Below are 20114 nucleotides of genomic sequence, written 5' to 3' on the forward strand. Positions count from 1 at the left end.
ACCCACAACGAAGAATATACAACTATGTACCAGGGGGCTTTGGGGAGAAAAAGAAAAAAATAATAAAATAAAATCTTTAAAAAAAAAAAAGAGGGTGGAAGTGAAGAAAGATCACTGATTCACTATTTTCAGGCCCAGAAGAAAGTGTTCCTTTGGTCTTGCTGGGCCTCGCGTGAGGAAGTGGGTCGTCCCGGGTTCTCCTTTGGAACATCCGCCCCTGCCAACTTCAGGAGCAGCCGTGCTGCGCAGACACCCAGCTTAGGAGGGGCCCTGTCTGTGCCAGCCACCTGGGCTGTTCCCACACTGTTCCTTAGGTGTGTGTGCGCGCGTGTGTGTGTGCATGTGTGTGCGCCTTCCCTCCTTCCTTCACTCAGAGCCAAGAGTCTGCCCCAAGGTCTCTGGGCCCCTGGGCCTTCCGACTGTCGTCGCCTTCTCCACACCCATCTGCGCTATCCCTCCGGGCACTGCCTAAGCTGCCCTGCGACACCCCTGTGCCTCCCTCAGAACAGCAGCCCCCTCCACACTAGGAGCAGGGCATCGGCTCTGCCCACTTCATCTGCTCTGGAGAACGGTGGATCCTCAGGAGGTGGGGGGCGAGGGGTGTCTGGCAGAGAGCAACATGGGAGGGGCACACCAGGCCAGTTCCCACATGGACAGATGGTGGTTGAGTGGACGGACAGACATGTCTCCTGTATCTGCTCCTTTATTCTTCGGGTGCCGGGTACCGGGTGCCAAGCCCATGTGAGGCCATCACCGCCGGCCCCACAGTGTCCCTGTGTGAGGTGCAGCTGGTGCCTCCCCACCAGGTGCTGGCAGGGGCCGCAGCGGGCCGCAGACCCCGCCTCCCTGAGCCGAGTCTCCCCTCCAGGCCCAGCCCCACCGGAATCCCACTGCTAGGATCCCTGTCCCCTTGTCACCGGGAGCTCCCCTCCCAGACCTTATGAGGCCTCAAATGCCATGTCCCCCACATGTTTGGAATTGCTCTGTGCAGGCTTTAGAGGAAATAGAAACTGTGAAGGCAACCTGAGCAGGTATGCCTCTAAAATACAAAGTGCAAGAAACAGCCACAAATTTCCCTTTTGGTAAAATGGGATAAAATCATAAACCAGGTCTAGAGCCCCATCAGGAGTTGCCCCTGCTCTCGTGGGCGCCCCCCCCTGCAGGAAGGAGGCCGGGTAGGAGAGAGTGGGGGAGGGGGAAGGGCAGGGAGGAGAGATGGCCTCTGGGGACAGGAAAGAGCCATCTCTCTACCTGGGGGTTAATTGCAATGATTTCATTAGCTCAGTCCTGATGCTGATGAGAGAGAGGCTGGCGGTTCTAAAAATAGCCGGTCCTGTTTCTTGTGTTGTAAAGGATACCCCCCAGGGCGTGCTCCACATCCCTCTCACTAGCTCACATGTCCGGTGTTCAGATGTGGGATCAGAGCCCGGGAGGAGACGGGGGCCTGGCCCAGGGTCACCTAGGTCACCACAGCCTGGGCCCTACAGAAGGGAGACGCTGGGGAAACAGGGAGCTGGTGGCGCAGGGCTGTAAACCCACTCTGTTCTCGCAGCCACAGGCCTGTTGGGCCTATAGGCGCCAGGGCGGTGCCTCAAAGGAGAATAAGGCGGAAGAGCAGCCAAGAGTTCTCACGGGTCACCACCTGGCAGCTGCCCACTCCTGTCGTCGGCAACAAGTTATCCAGTAAGCCCGCCTTGGGTGTGTCGCCTGAGGGCAGCATTGTGTCAGTCTCCTCTCAGGATCCCCCACTCCACTGACGCTTCCGGAAGGCAGAGACCACATTTCGGGATTGGACACGCCTGGTGTTTATCTTGCAGTGCTCTCATCTGTAAAGTGTGGTGACAACTGTCCCTGCCGAAGTTATGGGGCTGAGTGAGATGGTCTGAGTATTGTGCTTGGACCGTTCCTGGCACGTGGGTAAGCACGCTATAAGCAGGAGCTGCCATCATTAACGTAATAATGATGACTGTTATCTCTGTGTATCGTCACAAGGGCCAATGAGAGGCAGACTAGCTTGCTTTGCCCATATTAGTTGTCACTCATCCCCAGCAACATTAGTGGCACCGACGCTTCCGCACTGTGGCGAGTCCTGAGCCTCTCGACGCAGCTCTCAGCCGAGCGGAACCTTGTTCAGGGCGCAAGCCTGCTGTCTTCTCCAGAAGGTCCAAGAATCGCCTGAGCCTTATCTTTTTTCTTTTGTTAAACATCATACTCAGGAGAGCCCGAAGGTTTACACCATCAACCTCTCCAGATTGTAGTGAAACTACAGCCACAAAAGCTGACCGCTTGTGGCTTCTCAAGAGCGTTAGAAAGTGTGCTGCTGAATTTTTCCACAGTGGGCCTAAACCGTGAGCATGACCGTCTGTTTGTGAATGGGCACCTGTGTCTAGTTTTTATGCGTAAAGCTCTTGGTAACAGCAGCTGACGGAAAGAATAGGGAGGCCTAGGAAAAAACATAGCTGTTGGGAGGAGCCGCGTTACCTCTAGACGGCACGTGATTCTGTGTGCCTGGTTCCGTGTCCCTCGGTGAAGGGCTCCAGAGCAGGGACAACCACGGTCACGTTTGGAACAAGAAGGAAGCGGCCACTTCTGGCACCAGCTGGGGGTCAGGAGAGCAGCAAAGCCAGGGACCTGTGGTCAGCACTGTTCTGCCACCTGCTGGACCTGGGGGCTCAGTTAACCTGTCTGAGCCTCAGTTTCTTCCTTTGGAAAATGGGAGTCACAGGACTCCTGTTCAGGTTTGTGAGGGTTCAGGTTTGGAGGTAAGGGGTCCAGGTGCCCAGCAGGACACCTGAGTGAACAACCGAGTCAATACTGAATGAATGAATGCATGAGTGAATGAATGAAAATTCACTAAAGGTTCATTCATGTTAGGTCATAAAATGCTAGTTTCAGATAATCAGTAAAAACATAGCCTCCTTTCTTAACAGTCGAAACATCGCCCCCATTTCTCCAAAGGATCAAATGGGCTCCCAAAGTCTTGAATGACACAGAAAAGTCCACCGGGCTCCCCTCTGGGGCTCTCAAGGAGTGCCCGTGTCCTGGAGCACACCCACCCGGCATTCATAGCCAGTAGGATGGCTCCCACATCCCCACAGACGGAGTTATGGACCGAAGGGCCCTCCCCCGCCGGTGACCCTGGGCAGAGTCCATGCCGTGGTCTCCTGCCCTTGCTGGGAGGAACTTTGCTCCCCGGCCCTGCTTTCTAAGCGTGGGACTGATGCGAGAGTTATCGGCCTTTAGCCACATGGTCCCCTGGTGCTGTGCAGTGGGTTTAACAAGGGGCCCTGGCATCTCCCACGCCTGGGCCTCTCCGAGTGTCGGTGCATCTCTGGCTGGGTTTGCCACCATCACTCTTTGCTCGCCCCTCTGGGAGTGTGGGTGGGAGCATCTCATGAGAGATGCCACCAAATTCAGAGCCACCAGCTCCATGCTGACGGGGCTTCAGCGGGATTTATTGACGAGAAGCTCAGACCTCAGTGTTGACTGCCACTCAGAAAAAACACTTTTGCATAAATAACTCTCCTTAGATCTAGAATCTCTGTCCACCACTCCCACTCTTATATCTCCCTATACTCCTGCACCTTGGTTTGCTTTTGATTGTTAATTAGTACCAGAACCGAGAGAAATCTGCTTCCTCACGTGGGCTCAGAACCGTTCTGAGACTGAAGGTGGGTGCTGCGGTTCCCGTGGGGGCCACACGCCTGCTCTGCTGGATGGTCCGGGCACCACTTCTCCCGTCTGCGCCTCCAGCATTTGCCCAGTGCCACGCGCATTGAGTAAGGACTCCGAGACTTATCAGGGCATCAGCGGGGGCACGCTGGAAAAGGGAAGTCACTCAGACCACGGCACACATTTGTTGCTGCTTTGGCTGATTTTTCTTGGACGGAAGGAATGTCCTGGGAGACACAAACTCAGGGATTGTGCAGATCATGGCGTTGGATTCATTATGAAGGAAATCCAGAGGGAGAAGCGGGTTCTATGTTCCCTGCCATAAATGAAATGGCGTGAGAGAGGTTTCAGTGTTTTGCTTTAAAATGGGATTTTTAACATTTCTGAGACAGAGTGTTTTCTCTGGAGAAGGTAAGTCTAATGCATAGTGAATATCCATTTTTTAATAGACCTTATTTTTTAGAGCAGTCTTAGATTTATGGAAAAATTGAGCAGAAAGTACAGAGTTCCCATACGCCGGTTCTCTCTCCTGCCCGGGGTTTCCCCGGTTATTAACATGGTGCTTTAGTGCGGGATGTTGTTACAATTGATGGACCAATATTGATACATTATTATAACTCAAGTCCACAGTTTACATTAGGGCTCACTCTTGGTGGTGTATGTTCTGTGGGCTTGGACAAATGTATGGTGACACATGTCCACCATTATAGCGTCGTACAGAGTAGTTCCACTGTTCTAAGACTCCTCTGTGATTCACCCATCCATTCCTCCCCCAGCCCGTGGCAATCACTCATCTTACTGTCCCCGTAGTTTAGCATTTACCAGAATGTCGGGTGGTTGGAAACATACTGTATGTGGCCTTTCCGATTGGCTTCTTTCACTTCATAATATGCATTTCTGTTTCCTCCGTTCTTTTCGTGGCTTGACAGCTCATTGGATATCCACTTTTTGAAACTAAGGGAAATGGAATTTGTGCATATATCCCACTAACATTCCTCGACCACCCCTGGATCTGGAGAGCAGGGTGAGGGGTGCAGACCCAGGGCCTGCCGCCCCGAGCTCACAGCCTGGCAGCTGTGGCTGGAGCTGGGAGGACGCACACAGGGGTGGCAGTCTTGGGGGTGCAAAGGATGGCCCCCAACAACCGGAGGGGACCCAGAGGGTGGCCAGGGCTGGGCAGGAGAGAGAGTTCCTGTGCACAAAGTGGAGGTGAGCGAGCAGGGACGTCATGGGGTCACAGAGGACCAGATGGCTGAGCCACAGACCGAGAGGAGGGGAGGCGAGCAGGGGCTCGGGCAGCCGTCACTGCAGACACTTGCACCACACAGGCACTGAATTTCGGCACAGGACACCCTAGAGTCTGCACCCCACTTTAGCGGGCTCCCCAAGAACCCACTCTCTCCTGTGGGGTTCCAGACCGTTCCATGCTGCTGGGAGGAAAATACATACGTGTATTCTGTACACAGAAGAAACTTGGGTGTTACTCTGCGTGTTCAGACGTGAATAGTGCCCTGAACCAATTGAGAGTGAATTAGCTCAGCTTTGTGCTACCGTCGCTGCCACAGGAGTTTGGAGAGGAGGACGGAGTGAAAGGGGACAGGAGAGAAGAGAGCGTCTGCAGTCCGGTTTCCAGAGGAGGCAGCACAGTTCAGATGGGGACACCCAGGCGATGGGGCCAGGTATGACCCAGGTGGGGGTTGGGACTCCGACTGCTCTCGGCTGAGGGGTGCCGAGGACCAGGGCCCTTCAGGCCTGGGAATATGCATCAATTTAAAGTTTTAAAGGCTCAGTTGAGATTCCAAATGTTCATCCTAGAGGACATGTCCTCCGAGAGGCAGGTCCCTGTGTGCTGAGTAAGCTCCCCTGGTCCTCGTGGGGTGACAGCGGAGAGCAACCCACAGCACCGGGGGCATCTGCAGCCACAGGAGAGCCACCTAACTGAGGAGCACCTGACTCGCGTGTCCACATCAAGGGGCATTCTCCCAGGTGACATGCGCTGCCCCTTGCACAGGGGCCTACCTAGCCCCACTTCCTCACTGGTACAGTTTGGGACCTGGCACCTGGCATCCGGCTAGTGGAGAGGGTCAGCAGGTTCACCCACACTTTGCTAGAAATGGTGCTTTTCCAATTTCTGTAAACCCAGGGCTGCCTCATCTGTGCTGAGCAAGATGATGGCTGAGAAAACGCAGCCAGCCGCGAGTTCCTGGGCCTCGCCCTGGCCCCAGAGGCACGTTCGCTAGGTCCAGGAACAGAGACGGCATCTGCTGGTGGCCAAGCTCAGGCTAATCGTTCTGGGGGCTCAGCCTGGTGGGACTCTTCCTGAGTGTGGCAAATGGTTTCCTCTCCCAGCCTTCTCTCGACGTCGCAGACAGGAAGGCTGGTGCTGCTGCGCGGGGGTGGTTGTGGGCAGTCCCTAACAGTGGCACAGAGAAGCATCCACAGCAACCTGTTTATGTTCCAAATACACACGTCAGAAAACAGCCTGGAAGGACACGCAAGGGTCCCAGCTCCCTGAGTTTCAGTGATACCCCGTCCATTGCGAGGGTGCAGAGGGGAGCAGGAGATGGGGGACCTTTGACCCAGCCCCCCCAAGAGGAGTCCCGCTCCAGCACGGCCCCCAATCCTGGCCCCACAGTAATAGCACTCCCTGAACCTCGGTCTGCTTCTATTGTCGCTGTGCACCAGCAATTCTAAACAGCGTTAATGATAAAGGGGTCTCCATGTCACCCCGCCCCCGCCCCTGGGATGCCACTGGAGTGAATAAAGCTCCAGGGAGAGAGATGAGCAGCTGAGATGAATCCGGGAAGGCTCCTCGGAGGAGGTGCACACACACTGTGAAGGGAGTTGCAGCAAGGGGAGCTGCATGTGCTGTCCTCTACCTAGCTCTTGGAGCACTTGGCCAAGGTTGGGAGGTGAACTAGTGGAGGTCAGGGGTACGGGTGAGGTTGGGGAGGCAGGGTGGGGTGAGGACGGCCAGCGGTCCTCTCAGCAGTGCCTGGAGGATGGGGGCTTTGGGGCCATGAGGCCCTGCACTCAAGCTCTGCTTCCGTCACTGTCTTGTTGGGAGGCCTGGGCCCGACACCCCTCCCGCCCAATTGCCCGTCACTAGAGCAGAGGTGGATACTGCAACAGGCTGAGCTCCATGTGGGGCTCTTGGTGGCCACTTGACTATTCTCGCTGAGGCTTTACCTACAGTCTCAGTGGAAAGGCTCAAGTGCCTCGGGCTCGCCTCCCTGAGGTGCAGGTCCCCGCCGGGGGAGAGGCCTTGCTTTGGAGGGTCAATGGGAGAAGAGGTGCCCTGGCAGCGTTCTGCGCAGAGCAGCCCCACTAGGGCCCCTGCTTACGGCCTCCTCTCAACCTTGATCTCTACCCCAAGCTCGCCTGCCCCAGGGCTGCCCTGACCCCTTCTGACTGCCGAGCACCTGGACGGTGCCTGGACCATGCAGATTCAGTGAGTGTGAGATGATGGATGGATGGAGGGAAGGAGGGATGGATGGATGGATGGATGGATGGATGGATGGAAGGATGGAAAGATGGAAAGATGGAAAGAGGGATGGATGGATGGGTGGATGGGTGGATGGATGGATGGAAGGATGGAAGGGTGGAAAGATGGAAAGAGGGAGGGAGGGATGGATGGATGGGTGGATGGGTGGATGGATGGATGGAAGGATGGAAGGATGGATGGAAGGATGGAAGGATGGATGGATGGAAAGAGGGATGGATGGATGGGTGGATGGGTGGATGGATGGATGGAAGGATGGATGGAAGGATGGAAGGATGGATGGATGGAAAGAGGGATGGATGGATGGGTGGATGGGTGGATGGATGGAAGGATGGAAGGATGGAAAGATGGAAAGATGGAAAGAGGGATGGATGGATGGGTGGATGGGTGGATGGATGGATGGAAGGATGGAAGGATGGAAGGGTGGAAAGATGGAAAGATGGAAAGAGGGATGGATGGATGGGTGGATGGGTGGATGGATGGATGGAAGGATGGAAGGATGGAAGGGTGGAAAGATGGAAAGAGGGAGGGAGGGATGGATGGATGGGTGGATGGGTGGATGGATGGATGGAAGGATGGAAGGATGGAAAGAGGGAGGGAGGGATGGGTGGATGGGTGGATGGATGGATGGAAGGATGGAAAGATGGAAAGAGGGATGGATGGATGGGTGGATGGGTGGATGGATGGAAGGATGGAAGGATGGAAGGGTGGAAAGATGGAAAGAGGGAGGGAGGGATGGATGGATGGGTGGATGGATGGATGGATGGATGATGGAAGGAAAGCGGGAAGAAGGGAGGCAGTCACTATTGGGTGAAGGTATCCACCCCTCAGCTCAGTCCCAGCTACAAGTTCACCTCTGGCTCATTTGATCTTTCTCAGCTCACCTAACAAGAAGAATAACAAAAAGGGATGTTTCATAACCACGGTGCAATTCTCTAGCCTGCCAGTCTCAGGGAGACACAGCCTACTGCCCCCGTAAATGTCAGCAGGCTGCTGCCGATAAGGAACGGATCCGCTTGTCGCTCACTGCCTGTTCCCAGCACACTGTCACCTCCGTTCTTCTCATGAGCGAGCAATTAAAAATGATGAGGGTAAGGGGTTACCGTAAAGCCCCTAATGAGGGGGCTGCGTGTTTCCTTTCACGGGCGCACGATGCATTTTTGGCATCAGCTGGGATGAGCATCTCTGCTGTGAGCCTGCAAGATGTGTGAGGGGAGAAAATAAATTTTTAAGGAAGTTTTCTGCACCATCACGGAAAAACAAAGGAAGCGTTTCTCTGCTGTGCAGCCAACAGCCTGATTTTGCTGCTGCACTCGCTGAGTGTGGAGTCGGAATGATCTTCCGATTTCAGAACTGGCCAGAGCCGGGACCCCAAGCCACAGACTCCGGCGCTTGGAATGGAGAGTTTCCACATGCGAGGTTTGCACCAGCTACAAATTTTATGAACGCACAAAATTCTAAGGAAAATGTAATGGCGTAGGGCTTGCTGCATGCTTTGCATTTGGGGTGTCAATTAGCTAGATATTAAAAGCGCCCGGGGCCCCACGGAGCGTGGCGACGTTCATAATGCCTCCGGGCCCTGCATAGTGCGGCGATTCAATAAGGTTTGTGGGATTATTTGAATAAATGAAGGGATTCTAAAATATAATTTTCTTTCAGCAACTTCAGTTCGCTTATCAGTAAAACGAGGGGCTGGGGTAGATCGTTTCTATAGCACCTTCCAGTCGCAACATTCTGTGGGTTGGTGACACTCCTAGGAAATTCTAGAAGCCCCGTGTTTCTCTGTGCCATGTGGGTATCCCACACATAGACACACGCAGCACGCACATGTCTCTTTAGGCAGCTGTGCAAGTAGCTTCTAGAATTCCAGCTCAGACGCCACCCCCTTCCCGAGGCCTCCTGCATTCGTCTGGCCCTCCCTGAGCTCCTGCCCCTGGCTCAGGACCCCCGATTCTGCTCTTTGCGCCACACCTCGCGGGCTGGCTGCTGCGTCGTGGGCCCTTCTCCTCCAGGGTCAGCCTCTCCCTGCCACCTTCATTCCCGTGAGTGCCTGTCTGCACACAGGACAGGAAAGGTGAGAGGCGGGGCCGACAAGGGAGAGGGCGGTCGTCGAGGCCCACGCGCCTCGGGCTGGTCCTGAGGCCTCTGGGGAGAGGCCGTCGGGGTGGACAATCCTGCCAGTTCCAGCAGGCTCTGGGAGGTCCTGGTCACGTGGCCTCAGGCCTGGGGGTTTTGGGGGGCAGGGAGCCGGGTTGGCTCTTCTCCCTGTCATCCCTGCAGCTAGGAGGTGGGGCTCAGGGGGGTCCCTAGAAACTGCTTTTTTATTGAGGTAACATCATGTACCATAAATTTCACCGTCGTAAAGCGAACAGTTCAGCGGCCTTTAGCGCATTCACAGTGCTGACCAACCCCTCCCAGTTCTGAAACTTTTCGTCGCCCCAGAGGAGACCTCGTACCCGTTAGCAGTCCCTCCCAGCCCCCGGCCACCCCCGTTGTGCATTCGGCAGCCCCTGCCCTCCCCGTGGGCGTGGTCAACAGTGATGGTCACCAGGTGGCCTCACAGTCAGCAGGCAGCACCTGCAGGGGGATAAAGGAAGTGCCTGCAGGGACCACAGCCAAGCCCAGTGGCTGACCCATGGAGGCTCCCTCCAGGGCCCCAGGGCCAAGCGAGGGGCACTTGGTGGGGCAGGGGGTCCTGAGGTTCTGTGGGGACTGCAGCCTCATCCCCTTTCCCCCGCAAAGGCCTCCCTGCAGGGTCTCCCTGGTTAATGCAGCCTTGCTGGGTGGGTGGATGAATCTATTACTTAAGGGACCCTCTCCTACATTCCTCACTCTTGTTTTCCTCCTTTCTCCTTCTTTTCCTGGCTTTTAAATTTCTCGGTCCCAAGCAGATGCGTCTGAAGTGGGTGCAGGAGGCTTCTGTTTGGGGTCCTGGGATCCACTTTGTAGCTAAACGTTGAGCACGTGCCTCTGACATCCCAGCAGAGGACACTCCCTCAGTCACTCGGTTGTGTTTATGCAGGAAAAGGCTGTGACACTCTGCTAACATTGGCCCCAAAAAGAGGGTGTAGCAGAGATGTGGGGTGTGGCACCCCCTCAGGACACCCCATCAGTCCCAGAGGCTGCTGGACCTTTCTGGGCAACCCGGGTCCCTTCCCTCGAGGCGGAGCGTTCCACTAATCCGGCGCAGATTCCCAAGGGCAGGGGTCCCAGACCAGCAGGCTCGAGAGCCCTGGCGCCCTCGAGAAGCAGATCCCTCCGGGACCCGTGGGAACTGACAGGCCACCTCGCTGGCCAAGGGTGTTCCTCTCATTTTGATCCTGGTCACTCACTCCCCAGCCACCCTGCTCCAGTCACACTAGCTTTCAGGCCCCAAAACCTGCGCTTCTCTGCCGCACGACCTTTGCACATGCTGTCCATGCAGCCTGGAATGTTCTCCCCTTCCCGAGCTCCCCGGAGCTCTCTGGTCCCTCAGATCTCAGTGGAAGCATCGAGTGTCATCCTCAGGAAGCCTGCCAGCCCACCCAGCCTGGGTGGGGCTCTCGCAGAACCAGGCTCCTTCCTCCTCCGCTGCCTCCCTCGGGAGCGTCACGGTTCTGATGTAATGATGGCTGTTTCTACTCCATGTGGCCTGGCTGTGCTGACGGTTGTATTCATAAATGTGAACGACTGAATGATGCTGCCCGCGTGAGCTCTGCCTGGGCGGTGACCTTTACCACGGGGCCAGGGGCCCTTTCACAGGGGAGCAAAGTCGATGTGAGTCCTGAGAGATGGGCCGACGCGGGGTGGAAACTCCATCAGTAACTCCAATAGGCCCTCCAAGTGTGCAGTGGCCAGGACACCAAGACGGCAAGCAGAGACTAACGTTTATACAGTGCGGAGGAGAACGGGCATCGGTGACAGGTGGCTGGCCAGGTGCATCCCTGCCCTTTGTGTGGACAAGCAGCGTCCCAGCCCGAGGGCAGAGGGCCGGGACTGATCAGCCTCTGGTTTGCTTTACCCACTTCCTGGCGGCGAGGAGTGGGAGAGAGGGGAGGCCACCGCCAAATGAGATCCAGAACGTGGTTGAATTTTCCGGTGCTCAGCTCCTCCCACGATGTCCAGCCAGAGGGGTTCCTGGGCATTCACTTTTTCTTGTGCTTCTCAAGTGGCCTTCAGACGGTCTGCTGCCGGCTCCGAGTGCTGAGCCTGCCCTCTGCGTTCAGTCACATTTCAGGAGCAGTGTGGACACGATGAGTGGAGCAGCTGACGTTCTTCTCTGGGCATCTTCTCGGAATAGAACATAGGCTTGAAAATTTAATCCATCCTGTCCGAAGAGGGAGGCCATGGTGTGTGGGCCGGGGCCTGCCCAGCCGCGGCGGCCCTGACTCCGAGAGCTGTTGATTCCGCATCCTGGGCTGGGGACGGGGAGCTGGGCCCCGATGGTGCCAGAGACAAGATCCCAGCAGGGTCAGAATCCCCGCTGCTGGCTCACCCCACACATCCTGCAGGGCTCCCCATCCCCGTCCCTGGGGACCCCCAAACTGGTCTGGGACCCCTTTGGGTGACCCTGTAGAAGACTAAATGGTTCAACCATCTGTCTTTTCCTCTCCCAGCCTCTGCCCAGCATGAGCCTCCTTTCTGTCTTTGCCAGCTAGATCCCCAGTGCCAGGCGCAGGGGCCCCACAGATGTTTGTGGGATGAATGACCTTGTGTGAACTTGGCCAAGTGCCTTTGCTCCCCTGGGCCCATCTCCCCTTCATTCAAATGGGCACGAGGCACACTGGCCAGAGTGTAAGACAAGCTGGCATTTACCCAAGCTCTGCCCTGTGATTCTCCTAGTCCTCATCATACCCTTTGCTGTTACTCCCATGTCACAGAAACAGAGAGTGATGCTCAGAGAGGCCGCTGCTTGTCGAGTCACAGACCTGGGGTTCAACCCCCATCCTGAGGGGGGCCTGGGCCGGGGTGGTCATGGCTGCAGTGCACACCCTCCCCGTGGCGCACGCTGGCAAGGACAGCACCGTGACACCGACCATCAGTTGGTGCTGGTGGCACAGGGCACAGCCAGATGCTCACCTCCTCCACCTCCCCAGCCCCTCCTCAGTCCCCCTCCTCCAGCAGGTGGTGCTGAGTCTCTCCCAGGGCCCACCCACCGCCTCCCCCAGCGCTGGCTGCACAGGGCGCCCCACCCCCACCAAGGGGACAGGGGCAGGGGGCTGTGACTGTGGGTGTTTAAACAACTGGATTTAATTTCTCTCAGGATTCCTTCTGTCTCTTGTCAAGTTTGTTTAAAACTAATGGAAATAATTAGCAAACCGCAGAGACATGTGTAGCAGGTCGCGGCTGTGGGTAAGGAGCGCCGGGTGGGCCCGCATCACAGTCCAGAATTGGGGTGCCACCTGTTCTCCACACAGCGCTCCCGCACTGGAGGCCGGGACCGTCCGTGCGTGTGTTTCCACACAGGCGACATCCCTGCAAAGTGACTTTCCTCCTCGCAGTTGGCGCTGGGGCCTCAGTCCCAGAGGAGCCTGTGCCGTGCGCGTGCAGACATCCTGCCTCTGCTGTCGGGGGCCTGGGGAGGCCAGGGCCTGGGGAGGCCGCAGCCTCAGAGAGCAGGCACAGGGACCTCCAGGGTCGGGTGTCTGTCAACAGCAGCAGAAGTTTCCCGCACGAGGACCTGGATGTGCCCATTTAGAGACGTCTGCTGGGTCTGCCTGCCGGGCTCATGGAGAATGAGCTGCCGCCGCAGGCTGGGCCTGAGACAGCCTTCAGGAGCGGGGCCATCCCACCTCCCCCTCCTGCGGCTTCCAGGTGTGAACTGTCTCTGAGCCTCAGTTTCCTTATCTGCGAAGGGGACAATACACCTGCACACGGTGCCTTCCCGTCGCAGCACGAGCAGGCCGTGCCCAGCAGAGCGCCCAGCACCCACACACGGGGCACTTCCCAGGGTTTGAGCCTAGACTGCTGTGTAATCTGGATTTACATGGCAACAGGAGCTCCTCCTCACTCAGTGGTTTTATCCGATATGTGGACAGAAAAGTTTTCTCGTAATTCCCATAGGATTTTAACTTTCTCCTGAAGACTGAGAGAAATCAGCAGATCCAAAACAAATATGTTAAGGAAAATGTTAACCAAAATGTTACAATTGGGTGCTCACCTTCGCGGCCTGGGATGCTGGTGGCAGCAATCTTTGGTGGCTTTTTCCCATGGGGACGTTTTGCATTTAGCGGGGCCTCACTGGTCCTCACTGGTTCCTAAAGACCCTGCCGAGCTCAGGAAACAGTCCGTTCCCGCCGGTGCCAAGGGAGAGGGTGAAAGGGGCGGCGTGTGGTATTTCTGGGCTGAGCACAAAGCAACAGCAAGGCTCTTATTGATTGAAAACCCTGACGGTCCCTTCACCGCCCGGGGAGGGGCATCGTGCGGAAACTGGGGCTTGTTTCCCCCGACTATGTGCCAGCACCGTCCACAGCCCCGGGGCACAGCAGCCCTGCTCTCACGTGCTCAGCAGTCCGGGAGGCCACAGCCAAGAAACAGGAAAATCAGGAATTCTGGGAGGAAGCGAGTGAAGATGCCAGAATGGGGTGATACGGTGGGGAGGGCAGCGAGCGTGTGCTGGCTTGGCTCTGGGGGTCCAGCGGCTTTTCTCTGACATCAGAGCCAAGTCCTGAGAGGTGGGTGGGAGCCAGCCCATCAGGAACCTGCAGGGTCCTGACCACACCTGCCGTCCAGGTGCGTTAGGTCCAAAGCTTGAGTTCTCTACGTCTTGTCAGAAGCCAGTCTGGAAATGCGCCGAAGGTGAAGGGCGTCCTTGGACCCCTGTGCTGGGGCCTCCGCCAGCCCCGCACCCAGCAGCCGGCCTGGCCTGCACAGGAGCTCATGGGCATGCAACGGCCAACAGCACTATAGCCGCTGAAGGAGGAGGACAGAGACCTGGGTGCTGTGGGCTGCATGGGGCTGGCTTTCCAGGACACTGAGGTGCCAGACTGGCCTGCCTGCTGGTGTCGCGCTGGACTCCAGGCCGCAGGGCTCTGCGTCTCCCTGCATCCCTCCCAGAAAAGCTCCATGTTTGTCAGGCGACCCCTTCCAGAAGGCAAGCCAAGTGACCAATGGCGAAGGCCAGGCTTTTCCATGTGCCGAGGGTCCCCAGGAGAAGGGGTGGCCTCTCCAAGACCTGCCGCAGCTGCCCAGCTCTGAGGAGCTGAGTGCCGTCTTTCTCCTCGGAACAGTCAATGGAGAACCTGTGGGCACGTACGGCTGCTCCCACCATCAGCCACGGGCAGGGCCGAGCCCGTTGCCAGAGCTGAAAGGAGCAGCCGGAGAGCCGGGAAGACCAGGGTCTCCTGGGCGGTCTGCAGAGAACAAGAGTCCAAGGGTCGTATCAGGGCTGAGCCGCTGGGCACCCGTGGGAGGGGCCAACTCAGGCTCTGAACTAGATGCACCAGCCAGTGCTGCCCGGAGCCCAGTGAGGCCGTGGAGCCCGCAGAGCGGCAGGCGGCTCCCGGGAGCAGAGGCAGCACAGCCCTGGAAGATGCTGTGCGCAGCATATGCGGAGAGCGTGCGGCTCTGCAGCTAGGGTCTGAGGTTCAGACTGCAGGCCACACTGGGGAGCAACAAAGCAGAGAGAGGCCAGATGAAAACTGTGTGGCCAAACCCCATGCTGGTGTCCCCTCTGTGCATGGGACACGCCATGGATGCTAGCATCTGCACATACCCGTGCATTTTCACCTCTGTCCTCCTGGGAGGCATTTAACCTACAGACATGGATGCAGACTCTGAAAGTAAAAAAGAATGCAACAGGAAGAAAGCAGGTGGAAGAGGAAACAAAGAGGGAAACTAGGATGGAATGTGCTGAGGTTCGTAAATGACTCAGCACTTTAGCTCCCAGCCACAGTATTATCTCTGAGCTCCCTGGTAGCCAAAGTGAAAAGAGAAACCATTTTGGCACAATTTGCCAGGAAAAGACAAACTGGCTCCCGGAAGAGAGGAGTCATTCCTCTCCTAAGACCTCAGACATTTTTCTCGAGGGTCTGCCCCCGACCCCCTCCCCCAACCCCAAGTGCTCACTCACCGTTTTTATGGCAAGGCAAAGTGTGACATTCTGAGGGTGTTTATGTGTTCAGCAATTTAAACCCACAGTTCACAGGGTTTCGAACAGGAGTGTTCATTTATTCAGTGCTAGTGTTTTATGAATGCCCCTGGTGTCTCGGAAGAACAGCCCTTATTGATCTTCCCTTTGAAAGAGAGGCCACAGCCCAGCAGCCCGGCAGCAGGCATTGCTCTGAATTTCCCTCCTTCTGGAAAACTGGTCCCCCAGCACTGGGGGTGCCCGAATGGCCCTCATCTTCCCACGGCCAAGTTTCAACTCCTGCTGCCTCGCTGATGAGGGTTCAGAATCTCAGACCTGAGTGGTGACCACCACCCCATTGGACTGACCAGATCAGCCGGGTCGTGGTTACACTGAAGCTGATGGTGGAGTTTCCTCTTGTCACAAAGCCCGTTGCTTCCTCCCGGTTGGACGGGCTTGTGTCCGACATCGATGGGAAAGACGTTAACTGTCAGGGCACCATGAAGATCTCATGGGCGACCGCCTAGAGAAGCCCTCATGTCGCCCACAGGCCTGATTCCTGTCGGGCTGTGCCCCACAGTCGCTTTGGCGGCACCATCTTTAATGTCCTTGAGGGTCCCTGTCGTCCACTGAGGACATCCGTCATCTGACAAGTCCCTGGTTCCTGTGGACCGCACCCTGAGCATGCTGTCTGGGCGGCTGCCGTGCTGGTGACTTGTTCTTTCTTTTTTTTTGGAGGAAGATTAGCCCTGAGCTAACTACTGCCAGTCCTTCTCTTTTTGCTGAGGAAGACTGGCCCTGAGCTAACATCCATGCCCATCTTCCTCTACTTTATATGTGGGACGCCTACCACAGCATGGCGTGCCAAGCCGTGTCACGTCTGCACCCGGGATCCGAACCGGTGAAACTCGGGTGGCTGAGAAGCGGAATGTGCGCACTTAAGCACTGCGCCGCCGGGCCGGCCCCAGTGACTTGTTCTTCTGAGAGCAGCATCATGCTTACCTCAGACGTCACCAAAGCTCGGTGCCTATTTTTTAAAAAATACAACGGCATCGCCTTTCGGTCCTGAGGAGATGCGGTCCGTCCGCTGCGGTCCAGTTCCACAAGCGGTTAAAAATCTGCTTTTAGAGAACAATTGGGCTTATTTATGTATTTTGTGCTAATCTTCCGGCAATCACAGAACTGTCATTTTTATCTTTGTCAGTGACAATAGGATGTCAGAAATGATTGATCCGCTCAGTTCGTTGCTGATTTTAATTTGTTTACCGTTGGGGCGAGCGGTACTCTAAAAGCAGTTTGGAATTTTCCTGTCACTTGAAAAAATGTCATTATTCCCTCCTTTGGGGTGTTTCCGTGGAGCCACAGCCCTCGTGACCTTGGTTGCCCTCCTCCCCCGAGGACCCTGCCGGCACGGCTCTGGAGTCTGTAACACGCGCTTTCCGGCCAGACGGGGCCAAAATGCCTGGTTTGACCAAACTTAAAAGCATTTTTATATTAAACCCACAAGTGGGAGGTGCCGGTAACTGGGGAGACGTCTGAAGTGAAGTATTGGAGGTGAGGGAACATACATGTTATTTATTATTTCAAGGCAGGCAACAATAAAAGGTGAGCCCTGGGGGAAAACACTGTATCAAACGTAACAGTGAGGAGCTTTTTTTCAGTTGGTAGAATAAATAGTAATTAAATCATGTAAGCTGTGACAGTGAAATTGCTTAAAAAACCAGTCCTCCCACCGTAATTGCTGAGATACCCACATTTTTATAAATACGAGGTAACTTTATCCACCGTTTTTATCAGCAGAATGTGACACCAGCTGGTGGTGCCTCATAATTTACCACGGCGTTAGGCAGCCACTGCAGAAGCACGCGTATAAAAAAGGCACTAGGGTGGTCCCAGTGAATATGCGGCCTCCAGGATGTCCCTTCCTGCAGCTGAGTTACAAACGGCCGGGGCCATGGAGGCATTAGCAGGGCCCGGCGATTCGGTGCCTAATTAATGTTTGAGTAGCACAGCAACATGCCCGCCCAGCAGTGTCAGCAGACTGTCCACCTCGAACTCCCTGTTTCCAATTCACCGAGAAAGCACTTTGCTGCCCCAAGATCCCTGCGGGTCCTGCTTCACGCCCAGCCCACCCTGACGGAGAGTTTTCAGGTGTCGGGTTCATGTGGCTGAGGAACAAAGTGGACCAGAGAAGGCAGCGGGTTCGAGTTCCGCTCCGAATACCGCTTTCTCCCGCTCCTTCCACACTTAGCCTTCTTCGGGTGGAAACACAGATCCGTCGGGGGCTTTCAAGTGCATTGGCGGCAGAGGGTTGGCACAGGGCAAACCAGGGGAGCATCTTTCGGTGGAGAATACCCGCCGAGTCGCTAGCGCCTCCAGCTCGAATTCAAAGGCAGCCGTGACAAGGGAGAGACGCGTCTGCAGAAATGGAGAAGGGCTGTGGTTTAGATATAATGAAAGTGCAGCCATTGCTTTTTTTATTATTATTTCCTTTTTCTAAGGCCTCTATGAATTCCCCAGGAGGGTGAGATAAAACACAACACCTGAAGGTCGAAAATCAGTTAAATCACTGTCTTCCTGGTGCTCGTTGGAGACTTGGAGCCGCTGCTGAGAAAGCAGCCGTGTGACTGCGCTGCCCCGCCCGTCTGCCGGCGGTCCTGACCCTTCTCCTCCTCTCCTCTTGCAGTCAAGTTCAGCAGCTGTTTGGGGACGAAGGGGACTCAGTATGAGACCAACAGCATGGACTTCAAAGTCGGGGCGGACGGAACGATCTTCGCTGCCCGGGAGCTGCGGGTCCCCTCTGAGCAGGTGGCGTTCACTGTGACCGCGTGGGACCGCCAGACGGCCGAGCGGTGGGACGCCGTGGTGCGGCTGCTGGTGGCCCAGACCTCCTCGTCCGTGCACTCTGGACACAAGGTAAGGTGTGACCGGACTCGGTGGGCTTGGTGAACGTCCTTCCTCCTTCTGGTCACCATAGCAGGGACTTCCTAAGGACGGGGCTGACAGCTCCGAGGGCTGTGCCGGCCGGAGAGGACCTCTGACCCTCCCAGCTTCCTGAGGCAGGGCTGCCTCACGGACAAAGGCACAGGGCCCCACTCCTGGTTTAAGGTACTGCCTCCAACTTCTTGACAGCCCTAATAATTTTGTGAAAAAGGGCCCCACATTTCCATTTCTCACTGGGCACCACAGGTTCTGTAGCATCTCCTGCCTGAGGGCTGAAGCCCACCAGCCGGGGGCTCCCCATGCCTGGAGGGATGAGAAAGAAAACGAAGGCCACGTGGCTGGCCATGGCAGGCAGCCAGAGTAGCTGGTGTAAGACTAATTCAGAGGGAGAGAGGGAGAGATGGGGAGAAAGGGAGGGATGGAGGGGCGAAGGAGAGAGACGGCGCCGGGGGTGGGGGGAGACACGAACGAGTCAGTGTTACCCAACCTCCCTGGCCCTGCCTCCAACTTCGTTTCTGACTGGCCAGTGTGACCAGTGTCCATAGAATGGGGAGGGGTGAATTCGCCCTCCCCTGAGCCAGAGAGGTCTCTCATCTCTGCAGTGGCCAGCCGTCCAGGACCAGACTCCTCAGCCAACCCATGGTCACCCCCAAAGTCCTCAGGGTCAGGTCTCACGTGTCTGATGGGGAACAGGCCCGTTCCCCTCCTGCCGCCCTGTGTTTCGGCAGCTGCACTGGCCGTGGGCGTGGGGGCTGGCGGGCCGGCAGAGAAGTTGCAGGCCGGTTGGCCAGCATGACAGGTGCCAGCTGCTCACATCCACCTGCCAGAAGGGCCAGCCAGTGGAGAGGGAGGATCCCCTGCACCCCTCAGTTAGCAGATGGCCTGGGGGACCATCAGCATTGTGATGGCACTGTGTGTGGTTCATCAGCGGATGAGAGCACACGGGTTCAAGCAGTGCCAGGCCACCTGGGACAGCGGTCATGGTCCTCCCTCAGAAAGGGGCCCTGGGAAGTAAAGGGCTGGACCAAGCTGAACAGATTCCTTTCTACAGATTTCCCCAGAACCTCACACAACTAGCATGCCTTGTGCACCTCAGTGGGAGACAGTCTGCAAATTTCCCCAAACCTGTTGACCAAGGAACCCTCTTCACCGAACATCTTGCAAGGCAGGTGTTCCAAGGAACTCACTTTGGGAAAACAGGGACCTGTGTTTTGTTTCATCTTGTTTTTAAACAAGTAGATGCGGTTTAGGTTGGAAAAGAGAAAGCGGTGACTTGGGTGGATGGCCTTCCCTTCGGTGATGAGCTGACATCCCTGGAAGGACATCCTGAGTGGCCTCGTGGGTGTGTTGAACCAGGCGTCAAAACACGTTTCTGTCAGCAGTGCCCCCGAGATCATGAGCGGCACCTTGTGGATGCTGAAAAACCTAAGACACATGTGGTCTCCCTTCTTTCCTGAGTGACTGTGACGGGCCACACCCTGGGAGAGGGCAGGGAGCAGCCCTGGGGACACTGTCCCCATGGGGCCCTTCCCTCCAGGTGGTGGGGGGCCAGGGGAGCGGTGTTAAGTCTGCACCCCGGATCGCGATGCAGAAACCATCCCATCCGCCTTGTGAGCAGAGAGTCGGGCGCCTTACAGCCTGCGGAGGCTCAGATACAAGGCACTAATGGAAAAGGTAATGGCACCTTTTGTTAGGCATGTTAATGAAGTGATTTCTGATGCAATTAACCCTGATCCTCATGGAAGGTGATTGCAATCAGTCCCCGGTACGTACACCCCTCCAGCCCCACGATGGGCTGGCCCAAGAAACGCCCAGTCAGCAGAACAGGGGGCACAGATTGGTGTCCCAGGCTCAGACCTTCCTGGTGAGCCCGGGCGTCGGGTGATGGTGGGACCGCACACCCAAGTGCGTGCAGATTGACTATGTAGGCGGCGGGCAGTGTCTTTGGCC

At 56.4% G+C, this 20114-nt stretch overlaps 1 protein-coding gene and 1 long non-coding RNA gene across 2 annotated transcripts in view; one reads left to right on the forward strand and one right to left on the reverse strand.

Moving 5' to 3' along the window:
* The window catches only part of CDH4 (cadherin 4), a 597773-nt gene that overhangs the window by 402953 nt on the left and 174706 nt on the right, over nt 1-20114 (forward strand). Inside the window, exon 3 of the mRNA XM_070587692.1 lies at nt 17908-18137. Within this exon, the coding sequence (XP_070443793.1) occupies nt 17908-18137 (230 nt within the window). The remainder of the gene's footprint in view (nt 1-17907; nt 18138-20114) is intronic.
* Nucleotides 16960-19009, reverse strand: LOC139078007 (uncharacterized). Its single transcript, XR_011530666.1, has 3 exons — nt 18840-19009; nt 17765-17920; nt 16960-17639 (listed from the first exon to the last, which is right to left on the reverse strand). It is a non-coding gene; the product is annotated as an uncharacterized lncRNA (long non-coding RNA).

This window comes from Equus przewalskii, chromosome 21, assembly GCF_037783145.1.
Source record: "Equus przewalskii isolate Varuska chromosome 21, EquPr2, whole genome shotgun sequence".
NCBI lineage: Eukaryota > Metazoa > Chordata > Mammalia > Perissodactyla > Equidae > Equus > Equus przewalskii.